The 11,641-nt window shown below is 55.0% G+C and overlaps 1 protein-coding gene across 1 annotated transcript; it reads left to right on the top strand.

Moving 5' to 3' along the window:
* The first annotated feature begins 1,226 nt into the window (after window positions 1-1,226).
* On the top strand, window positions 1,227-11,330 carry LOC119847021 (cytochrome P450 2A13-like). Its single transcript, XM_038381376.2, has 9 exons — window positions 1,227-1,493; window positions 2,116-2,278; window positions 3,048-3,197; window positions 4,513-4,673; window positions 5,514-5,690; window positions 6,096-6,237; window positions 6,640-6,827; window positions 7,785-7,926; window positions 9,780-11,330. The coding sequence occupies exons 1-9, from the start codon at window positions 1,314-1,316 to the stop codon at window positions 9,959-9,961; spliced, it is 1,485 nt and encodes a 494-aa protein (XP_038237304.1). The 5' UTR covers window positions 1,227-1,313; the 3' UTR covers window positions 9,962-11,330.
* The last annotated feature ends 311 nt before the right edge of the window (window positions 11,331-11,641 follow it).

Here is an 11,641-nt window from a genome sequence, read left to right as displayed (position 1 = left end):
TATACAAATCTAGTGTTCTCCTTGAACCATTGTTGTTTCTCTACAAAAACCTCGACCTATGTTCCTGTAAGTGTTCTGATGCATGGACCCAAACTCTGTATCAGTTTCACTGGGACTTCATCTCCTGACTGATCATGGTGGGGGCTCTGCCTGTCTCCAGCACTCAGGATCCTGAGCTACCACCATCAACTGGGAACCCCAACCTGTTCAAGCTCCATGGAGTGGGTGAGATCCCCCTCTCTCTTCTCTCTCTCTGTTTTCTTTTCTACCTCAGGTATTAACCTTTAATAATGTAACTGTTATGTTTGTTTAGACCTCCTTGTGTAGTTATCACTATTATTCAATAAATAATTTTTATGGTTAAGCTGGTTGCTTCCCTCTCTCTCTCTCTCTCTCTCTCTCTCTCTCTCTCTCTCTCTCTCTCTCTCTCTCTCTGAACTTTATTTTTTTGGGTTTTTAGCTTTCTCCATTTACTCTGCAGCAACTCTTCTTTTACCTAAGCTAAAGATCCCTGTAGTGCCCAAAAATCCTGTGGGGTTTGCTCATCAGGTGGGTTACTACCAGTACAATTGTGACGTGAAAGTGAGGATAGGGATGTGTTAAACCTGTGGCATATAAGGGAGGGGGGCAGCTGAAAGTGCTGCTTGGCCCAGCCTATTAAGACCAGGGGCACATAAGGGTGACAGCTTGAAAGTGCTGCTTGATCCAGCCCATTGAGTACAGGGACATATAAGGGGGTCAGCTTGAGAGTGCTGATTGACGTGGTCCACTCAGACTTGCTCTGTTAGTGTGTGTGTGTGTGTGTGTGTGTGTGTGTGTGTGTGTGTGTGTGTGTGTGTGTGTTCATCTGGTTCTAGGACTGGAGGAACCCAGCCCAGGGGAACCGAGGTCCTGCAGGATAGCTCCATTGGGAGGGGACTTGCAGAAGGAAGGAGTAGAGCTCCATATGAACACACAAATGACACAAGCAGTATGTTAATAGAATTACAGAATCTTGCCTCCACAGCATACCCCAAAGTAACGGGCACATCTGGTAACAACTGGAAAAACTTCCCTGCTGTAAACTGGGGGTGGCCCAATGGGAGGACAGACAAACAAACTGACCCTGCTCCAGCCTTTGTGCCCCAGAAATCCTGAATCCCTCGTTCTACTGGCCCTCCCCAGGGGTTGGAGGGAAGCCAGGCCTCAGTTGCACAAGTGGGTTACGCAAGAGAGGCACCGATGCCAGGGTCCCTGCTGGCCGGCTATATATCCACCTGCAGCGCTGGATTGCGGGAAAAGGGCAGCGGAGCTGGGGAGGCTCCCAGCCAGCCATGGATCCCCTGGGAGCCGTCAGCCTGTTCTTAGTCATCTGCCTTTCCTGCCTCCTGCTCCTCTCCACCTGGCGGCAAATGCAGGGCCGGGGGGAAATGCCCCCGGGGCCCACCCCGCTGCCCCTCCTCGGGAACCTGCTGCAGGTCAACTTCAGCAACATGCGCAAGTCGCTCATGATGGTAGGTGGGCTTTTCCTGGGATGTCCCCGGGGTGTTCTGGCGCCCTGAGCCCTCGACAGTGCCATAGATAATGTGACCAACCCCCCATGATTGGCCCAGAGTCTCCAGGAATTAAAGATTAATCTTTCACTAAAGATTATGCCCTGTGATGAAATCTGTAGGAATGCATCCAGTGAAACTGGCAACCCTACCTCAGAGCCTCCAACCTGCTCAGTCTTTAGGAGCTTTTATTAATTCTCGCTGACGAGCTTGACCCCGGGTATCGCTGGGTGGAGAGGGGGACCGGTGCAGGGGAGAAGCGCAGGAGGTAGTGGGGGGGAAGAGGTGGGGCATGGAGGAAGGGCAGGCTGTGGGGGGGAGGGGCAAGGATTAGGGGTGTGAGGAGAGGGGGATCATGGGGTTGGGGGGCGTGGGAAGGGAAAGGTGATGGGATGGGACGGGGTTGTAGAACGGGAGGGGATGGTGGGTGGATGGATGGGGAGGGGTTGGTGTATAGGAGGGGGGAGAGGTGAGGCCAGGGGCTTGGGGGAGCTCTGTGGGGGGCAAGAAGCGGCAGGGAGCATCTCTGTGTGTCCCCAACGCTCTGTCCCTATGTCTCATGGTATCTCCGTCTCCTTGGCAGATCAGCGAGCGCTATGGCCCCGTCTACACCCTCCACCTGGGCCCCCGGCGGGTGGTGGTGCTCTGTGGCTACCAGGTGGTGAAGGAGGCCCTGCTGGACCAGGCCGAGGACTTCGGCGGGCGCGGGAAACAAGCCACCTTCGACTGGATCTTCCGTGGCTACGGTCCGCGGGAGGGGAGCAAGCCGGGGGACACAGAGAGGGCAGCTCCCAGCCGGGGCAGAGTCACTTAGTCCGGACCTGCTCCGTCTGGGGACGTGCCCTGGGGCAGGGCAGAGCAGGGGGCTGGCTGGGCCATTCCCAGCAATCCCGGAAATAGTTGCTGTCTTTATGCAACCACTGATCGAAGCAGGGAGAGCCTCCCTCCTGTTAGCTCATGGGAGACGGATCCACTGCTTAGCTCCGCCAGGCTCAGTTGCCCAATTGCCCAGTTGCCCAGTCTCAGCTCCGTTGCCCAACTGTAGGGCGGGTCCAAAGGCAATTTTTTAGGGCAAAAGCTCTCCTTTAGACGGGGGGGAGTCAATAAAATTCCCTCCCCTTCTCCATTTCATTTGGTGTCATTTCCATTTGTTTCCGGTGAAAACTGCCTGGAAGTTAAGGAATGAGGGGATAAAAGATGAAAATGTGGAAACCTCAGAGACATGTGAAAGTGCGGGGGGGGGGAGCAAGGGACATGGGGTTTTCCAGGAAATTCTGCACCATCCCCCCCCCAGGGCGCGAACTGGCTGTTGGTGTTCTATGTTCAGCATCTAATGCCATGGGGTTCCGGCCGCCAGCTGCCCCCACGATACAGCGAATAAAATAAATCTGCAGGCCAACTCGGGGTAGGACCGGCATTCTCGTTAGCGTCCCCTCGTGGTTGATTGCGTTGTGCCGCTGTTGGCAGTACCCCACCTGGGCCCCCTGCATCATGGTCTGCTTCCTTCCCCCCCAGGAGTGGCCTTCAGCAACGGGGAGAGAGCGAAGCAGCTGCGCCGATTCTCCATCACCACGCTGAGGAACTTCGGGGTGGGGAAGCGAGGCATCGAGGAGCGGATCCTGGAGGAGACTCGTTTCCTGCTGGAAGCCTTGCGGGGCACGAAAGGTTGGTCAGTGTCCTGTTCCTCCGGTGCCGGGGCCATGTGAGTCAGGAGGCTCCAGATCCCCAGCTGCTGTGAACCCCCCATAGCTCTGTGACAGTCAGTGGGGCCAAACCTCCAGCTGCTGTGATTTGTCATCACTCCGTTGACGTTGACACCAGTTTACACCAGCCGAGGTTCTTACCTGTGGACCTTTGTAAAGGTCAGTGTCATAACGCCCATTGTGCAGGTGGGGAAACTGAGTCACAGAGCGGGGAAGTGCTCACCCCGCAGGCCAGTGAGTGGGGTTCTCGCCTAGGAGGCATGGGCTCAAATCCCTGCTCTGCCCCGATTCACAGGACTCCACTATAGGATGTAATATGTAGACTGTGTATTTGAGGTGTCAGGACATGTGTAAAGCTGCCTGCGTGTCTGGCAGGGAAGGGGAACACCCAGGTAAGCAGCTGGGCCAGCAAACGAATCTCAGTGTCTGAACCAGAGGAGGACAGAGCTAAGGGGAAAGCGGCTGGGCTGGAGGCAGAGCTGGGGAGCTGGAGCAGCCAGGAGCCGGGACAGCGCAGAGCAGCCATGCCGAGGGGGAGCCACGGGGCCAGAGCCGGGATAGGAGGCGCCGGCTGAGGAGAGCCAGCGGGGCCCCAGGCAGAGAGATGTTGCCAGACTGGAGATCTTGCAGGCCGGACTCAGAGGGGGGCCGTGACCCAAATTTGGGGGGGGCGACGCTGGGGAGAAGAGTCCCGCCACCTGGCCTCTGGGCAGGTGGGCACCGCCAGAGCACGGGTCCAACCCAGTGTCTCAACAGCAGAGCCAGGGCCTGGGACAGGTGAGGAAAAGGCAGTGAACTGGTCTCACATCCCAGAGCCGGCCAATGCATGAGCTCTTTCCAGGTGTTGAATTCGGTTTGTATTTGGTTTGAACGTAATGCACGGTTCCGTGGGTTGGGGAAGCAGCTGGCGTGGAGTAAGGACCCTGCAGAGGGGACACCCTGGCCCCTCTCCGAAGTGACCATGATCAGAGTCAGGGTGCAGCCCCCCAGAATCTGGGGCCCAGCCCTGTCAGGGTTACGAGGACTCTGCCACGTGGGAGGGTGAAAGAAGTGGGAGCGAGGACTTGGATCCTGTGGCCATCCCATTCCCCCAGGGCAGCACGTGTGCCAGAAAAGTTCCCCATCATAGCAGGATCGTTCCCCCACTGACACGTGTGAAGAGGCAGGTGGCGGGACAGGAGTGACTCGGGGGGCTGTGAGATCCATGGAGGGAGACGGTCCATGGCACAGCCCCCCGGCTCACATGTGCCCCACCCACCACTGGCTGTACCCCCTAGCTTTGCCCTTTGACCCCACCTACTTCCTGAGCCGCACGGTGTCCAACGTCATCAGCTCCGTGGTCTTCGGGGACCGGTTCGACTACGAGGACAAGGAGTTCCTCTCCCTGCTCTACATGATCACCGAGAGCTTCCGCTTCACCGCCACGGCCTGGGGGCAGGTACGCTGGGGGTGGGGGTCAGGCCATGTCCCACAGCTCTGAGACTTGCCTGCCCCGGGCTGCGGGGAGCGGGGGGAGCGCTGGTTAGCTAGGGGAGAGGAGGGGGATGCGAGAATGCTGGGGGGCGCAGCGAAGAGGAAAACCTGGGATCTGCAGTGATGGGTGTGAAATAGATAAAGGGGAATGTCGGGGGATGGACAGTGTGAATGGGGAGAGTTGAACAGACAGAGGGGTGTGTCCGGGTGTTGCTGGCACAAAATGCCCGAGGCAGGCAACAGCTGGATTCGCTGCCCGGTGTGCGTCGCCCAATAATCACAACGGGGTGGAGAAGTAGAAAAGTTTATTTGAAGCTTCAAGCAGTACAGGGAGACAACAATCTCAAATCCTGCACACCAGTGCAAGCAGTTGCACGTATTTTATACATTCATTCTTTAGCCTGCTTATCCAATAGCAAGCTGCCCTGAGTATCCATATAGCCAATCGGTATACCGGCCTGTTCCCCTTTTTCCTCTTATCATCTATTCCCCCATATCTGGAGTTGTTTGTTCAGCACTATCTAACATTCCTGTCCTGCTTGGCCTAATCTTGCTCCAGCCACTCTGTGCCTGCAATACACTGTTGCAAATTTCTCCGCGTGACCACTGTGAGTGTCTCCAGGCAGAAAAGGGAAGGAGGGGGGGCCATCTGGGCCTAGAGCGAGGGGGCTTCATCGACACTCGTGGTCTTCCATCCCCTTGAGTTACCTAGTGGCCATGCCCGGTGTCCCCAATACGGGGATGGATAGATCAGCTCTCAACCCACCTCGTATTCAGTGGGGTCTTTGCTCTCTGTGCCCCCCAGCTCTATGAGATGTTCTCGGACACCATGCGCTACCTGCCCGGCCCCCAGCACGAAGCGTTCAAGCAGCTGGCAGGGCTGAAAAAATTCATCGAGAGGAAGGTGAAGGCGAACCAGGAGACCCTGGACCCCAGCGCTCCTCGGGATTTCATCGACTGCTTCCTGGTCAAAATGCAGCAGGTACCGGCAGTAGCCGGAGGGGACGGCTCAGTGGGGTCAGCATCAGGCCTGAAAGATAAACGGCCTGATTATAACGAGGGGTTCAACTTGTAACAGGGTCAGTTCAGGCCTCAAACTTTCTGGGGCAGAGAAATGGAGCCCCATAAATAGCTAGGAACAACAGGCTTGGGAGAAGGAACCAGGCTGGAACTCAGGAGATCTGGGCTCTGATCCACCGTGTGGCCTTAGTTGAATCACAGCATTGTGCTGTGCCTCACTTTCCCCACCTATACAATGGGGATGGAGAGCCATCCTCTGAGACCGTAGGAGCAGGGATTGTCTTTTGCTCCATTTTTGTGCTGCACCCTCAGTCACATCCCCAGAGTTCTCTCAAACGTCCCTTTCTTCCCCTTTGGTCTTTTAAAGGAAAAGCAAAATCCTTCCTCTGAGTTTTCCCTCAAGAACATTGTTCTGACGGCGCTCTCTGTGTTCTTTGCTGGGACAGAGACCGTCAGCACCACTCTGCGCTACGGTTTCCTCCTCCTGCTGAAACACCCGGAGATCGAAGGTAACTGGAAAGGGGGGACAATGGAAACACAAAGGGCCGGATCCTCAGCCGGTGCAAATCAGCCGGGCTCTGCTGAGGGCAGCGGTGGTTCCTCCATCGACACCAGCTCCGGATGGGGCCGGACAGTCACAGCTCGGCAGCGAGTTTGACATGGGAGCAGGGTCCTGTGTGCGTTGCTCCATCGTGATTGAAAGGAAGCCGATGGTCAGGGAACGCCGGGTCAGCGTGGCTACGGCAAACTGAAATGCCCGGGATTGTATTCTGGGCTCTGTTCACCCGGTGTCAATCCAGAGTCACTCCCTAACTGCAGTGGGGGCAGGGCCAGATTCTGATCTCGGTTCCCTGGGGGTCAATCTGGATTCGCACCGGGCCCCCCTTTGAGCTGCACTGCTGTCTCTGCAGAAAGGATCCACGAGGAGATTGACCGGGTGATTGGGCGGAACCGCGCCCCGAACATGGAGGACCGGAGCCAGATGCCCTACACCAACGCCGTCATCCACGAGTTCCAGAGGTTCTGTGACATCATCCCCATGGGCCTGGCACGCCGGGTGACCAGGGACACCCAGTTCCGGGGATACACTATTCCCAAGGTAGGCCCCTGGGGCGTCTATCCCCTGCCCCACCCCATGGCTGTGTCGGGCGCAGCATTGTCGCTTTCTGTGGATTCCGGCGCAGTGCCACAGACAGGGCGGTGGACTGGGCTCGATGCTGCCTCTAGGAAGTCGTGTGATCTAGTGGGCACGGCACCGGAGACCTTGTTTCTATTCCCAGCTCTACTACTAGCTCGGCATGTGATCTAGGGTATCACCCTGTGCCTCAGTTTCCCCCACATGTTAAATTAACAAAGGGTGTTAATGATTCCCCACCGTTTTTCTATTTACACCGAAGTTTTGGTACAGGGAATATCGCTCCCTTTGTCCAGCACCCAGCACGACGGGGCCCTGATCGCAACTGGGGAGTCTGGGGCAATACCATAATACACCTAATAATAACATTCATAGATGTGGATAAATACTCTGAGCCTGACTTCTAGTGCCATCTTAAAAGACACACTGTGGGTGCGGAAAGCCAGGAGGTTCACCCTGTGCATAGTGCATGGGCCAGCACCACGGCAGGTGTGCATCAGTGTAGGAACAGCCACTGAAGACCTGGCCCAGTATTATTCTCATTTACATCTTGTATTCCCATCATGCTGAGGAGCCCCAGTCACGGACCAGGACCCCACTGCGCTCGGTGCTGTACAAATACCCACAAAAGACACCAGCCCACAGAGCTTAAATTTTAAGTATTAATCTGCAGGGGCAGCCTGGTTCAGTGGTGAGAACGAGGAGTCCGGACTCCTGGGTTCCCTTCCCAGCTCCGGGAGGAGCAGAGGGCGTTGGGAGACACGTGCCAAGACGTGAGCGTCGGATTGTGGCCTGACCAGGCTTCTGCGATTTAATATTTGCTTTTGCTGCAAATTCCTCCCGTGGCTAAAAACAATCCTGAATTGTGCTGTGGGTTATCAGAGTTTAATAGTTGCTGTTTGTCACCGTCTCTTCCCCCAGGAGACGGAGGTGTACCCGGTGCTGGGATCCGTGCTCTATGACCCCACGCAATTCAGCAGCCCCGACACCTTCGATCCCAGCCATTTCCTGGATGGGAACGGCCAGTTTAAGAAGAGTGACGCCTTCGTGCCCTTCTCAATAGGTACGAATCCCTCCACAGAGGTCGGTTCTGAGCGTCCCAAGCAGCGAGATCTAGGCCTGGCCCAGGCCCCCAGCTGCTAGAGCTCATCCTGCAGACACAGAATTGTGAGGCCAGATCGCCTCTTGGTGTAAATCAGTGTCACTCCACTGGAGTCAGTGGGGCCAGAGCCCCAGCTAGTGGGGCTGTTCACACACACTCAGGGGTAGGTGTGCACTGAAGCACCTTGCTGAACTGGGGTCTTGAGCTCTTTGGGGCAGGGACCGTCTCTCCCCGTGAGTCTGTCCAGAGCCAAGCACAATGATGCCCTGAACTTGGGTGAAAACAGACGCACCTGGGGTCATTATCATCTGTGGGCCATCCCACAGGAGTAGCCTGATTCCTATTCTCCAAACGTTTTGGCTCGATCGTTTGCTCCTCACATCAGTGAATACAAGTCTCCCAATGGTGCGATCGGGCATGTTCCTGCCCAGGGCGCCATGGGGAACATGGCCTAGGAGTAGACCGGTGACGTTACCTCTGAATGCAGCGTTGGTGAGACCAGGACTGGGACACCGTGTCCAGTTCTGGTGTCCACACCTCACACAAGGTGCTGACAAACTGGAAAGGGTTCAGAGGAGAGCAGCAGGCTGCATTGGAGGTCCGGAAAATCAGCCAAACAGAAAGTATCCAGGAGCTCAGTGGAAAGGAGGTTAAGGGGTGGTTTGACCCCGGTCTATCAGCACCGCCTAGAAGGAGAACTGGGTTCTGACAGCAGCGGGGTCCCTAATCTAGCAAAGGCAGAATGGGAGCCAAAGACCAAAAGCTGAAGCTTGGTGGTAAATTCCAACTAGAATTAAAGTGCAAATTTTTAACCCTGGAGGGAATTAGCCCCTGGAATAGCTTCCCAAGGGCCGGGGGGCCGTTCTCCGTCGCTTGGACGCTGCAGATCCAGGCTGGCTGCCTTTCCAGAAGAGACGCTTTAATTAAACGCAAGTTGCTAGGCAAACTTCATGAGTAACTGGGTGAAACTGAATGGCGTGTGCTGGGCAGAGGTCAGGCTAGATGATCCCAATAGGCCCTTCTGGCCAGAGGATCTGGGTCCCGAACATGTTATTTCTCTGTTCTCTTGGGTCCTCGCAGTCCATCTGAGCTCAGTATCATTAAACAGAGCGGAAGGGGTAATTCTTCACTGGCACCTTTATCAATGAAATGTGACCACGATGTTGCTAAATTGTTTGTGTCGGAAAGAAACGAGCCAAAACTCTGAACAAGTCAAAATTTTGCAACACTTCCAAAACCAGACGTTTCCATTTTTCAGTGAGAAACTAGTTAGAGTTTCAAAATTTCCTCTCACTTTTTTAAGTCAAAAGTGTTTCAAACAATGGAAATCGAAACCAAAGGTTGATAAAAATTTCATCTCAGCTCGACTGAAATGTTTCAGTTTGATGCAATTGAAACTTGGACTTAGTCCAAACGAAATGTTTCCGTTGAACCGAGATGATATTTTTTCCAACCATTCGCAGTGACGAAAATATCGAACAATTTCATTTCAGTTTGAACCAAAACAACATTTTTTCCAGTTTTTCTGAAAAATCCATTATTCGCCCAGCTGCAGTGCTGAGAGCACCCACCAGTTTGAACCAGGCCTGTGAGTGTCTAGCCATCAAAGTCGGGCCTGATGAAAGCCATTAACCCCTTGCAGCTGCTCCCTCTACAGATCTTCAAACGAACAGTGCCCCATTTCCCCAACAATCCCCACTGCTCCAGACTGGGGCAGAGTTTGGACAAGGGGTGAGACCCCCTCCCAGATTCTCACCTGCCCCTGGAACCCTGCTCCGGCCGAGCCATGATGCCTCCTCTGTCTTCTCTCCTAGGGAAAAGGTATTGTTTCGGGGAGATGCTGGCGCGCATGGAACTCTTCCTCTTCCTCACCAGCATCCTGCAGAACTTCCGCTTCCGCTCTCCCGTGGAGCCCAGAGACATCGACATCTCTCCGAAGCTGGTCGGGTTCGCCACCCTGCCCCGCAGCTACGAGATCTGCCTGGTCCCGCGCTAGCCGCCCCCTGGAAACAGACGGGACTTCTCGGGGCAGCCTGGGGGAGGGAGGGAAAGGGCCAAATCTGGGGATGAGGAAGGAAAGACCCAGCCATGTATCATGTTGAGAACTGGGCCCATCAGGAGAAGGAGCCAAGAGGATGAATCTCCTGGGGGAATCTGGCTGCTCTTTTCCAACTGCACAAGGGAATGAGATCTCCCCTAACGAGACACTGTCTAGGAGGGTACATCTACACAATACTCCTAACTCAACCTATAGTAGGCCGACTTACAGCCATGGTCATGTCCACCCTACCCTCACCAGGGACGCTTCCCCCTGCCTAAGAGGGGCAGTGGGTGGGGGGGCTGAGAGCCCGGTCTCTCCGCTCTGCTGGCAGCTCCCTGCCAGGAGCCCAGCTTCCCCACAGGCTCCCCATGGGCTGTTCCCCTGCTCTGCTCCCCATGCCCCGTCGGGAGCAGGAGCAAGCCTCCCAGGGCTTCTCGGCCTCCCCCAGCCCACTCCCCGCCGGGAGCCAGGCAGCCTTGTCCATTTCACAGCTCACAAGCTGCCCGGCTCCCGCAGGGGCCGCTCAGGCTGCTCACCCCGGCTCCCAGCTGGAAGCAGCGTCCAGCACCCAGCTCTGCAGAGGAGCGTGGTTGGAGGGGAGGGACCTTCTTGTCAATTTCACTGCTCCTGCCATGAACTTGACAAGACAGCTGATGTAAGGGATGCGGTGTCTGTGGGCGTAGGAGGGCACTTACATCTGTGGGACCAGGCTGTAGTGTGGACACTGACATAATGAGATCGACATAAGCTGCCTTATGTTGACCTAACGGTGTGGGGTAGACCAGGGCTCAGTCTCTCTCACACACACACACACACACACACACTCTCTTGTGATTACAATTCCATTCCAAGCATCTTGCAGATTGTGTGAAACTTCGGGGATCTTTCGATTTTGTGAAGATTGGGTGGGGGGGATGTATTTACAAACAGGTGGAATTTCAGGGCAAACAAATCTGTTGCCAGCCAAATTTCAAAATTCACAGTATCTTTCCAAAGTCCAATTTTGGGGCTTATCATTTCAGGCTCTTTCAGGAGGGATGGGGGAAATGAGTTGTGTTGAAGTCCCACAGCTTTTATGGTGAATTTGGAGGTGAATCTTTGTGCTAGGCCCCAAACTCGACAGCTTCCCTTTTAAACAGAAACCTTTTCCCAGAGCTGTATCATCCGATTGGCATATGGCTTCAGATGGGGCAACGATCATTCACGTGCGGGTGACAGGACTTGGGCTTGCTCTCTGCACCGGGATGAATCTGACCATGCTGCTGTCTCTCACTGGAGTGTGCGTCCATCACTCAGTCACTGTCAGGGCAACTTCCACTGGTCATCCTTTGAAATAAAGCCTGCAATGCAACTCCCTCTTTCCCCTTTGTTGCCCTGTATTCACAGCAGGTTTCAGAGTAGCAGCCGCGTTAGTCTGTATCCGCAAAAAGAACAGGAGGACTTGTGGCACCTTAGAGACTAACAAATTTATTTGAGCATAAGCTTTCGTGAGCTACAGCTCACTTCATGGGGTGCACATCGTATTCCCAGCAGTCGTTGCTGACAGCCTGAAGGAATATGTTCCTCGGGAAAATTCTGCTCTCCGTTATGTCCGTGCAAGTCTGAAGTAACTCCAAAGTATCCTATTGAAAGGAA

This window comes from Dermochelys coriacea, chromosome 23 (assembly GCF_009764565.3).
Source record: "Dermochelys coriacea isolate rDerCor1 chromosome 23, rDerCor1.pri.v4, whole genome shotgun sequence".
Lineage (NCBI taxonomy): Eukaryota > Metazoa > Chordata > Testudines > Dermochelyidae > Dermochelys > Dermochelys coriacea.
The sequence above is the reverse complement of the archived record's forward strand: the minus strand, read 5'-3'. Positions and strand labels throughout refer to the sequence as shown.

What these genes read in the sequence shown, in the direction of transcription:
- LOC119847021 (XM_038381376.2), top strand. Translation starts at nt 1,314, where the DNA reads ATGGATCCCCTGGGAGCCGTCAGCCTGTTCTTAGTCATCTGCCTTTCC. An exon ending in AGCCTTGCGGGGCACGAAAG is followed by an intron (nt 3,198 to 4,512) that starts GTTGGTCAGTGT and finishes TGTACCCCCTAG; the next exon opens with CTTTGCCCTTTGACCCCACC. An exon ending in CCGCCACGGCCTGGGGGCAG is followed by an intron (nt 4,674 to 5,513) that starts GTACGCTGGGGG and finishes TGTGCCCCCCAG; the next exon opens with CTCTATGAGATGTTCTCGGA.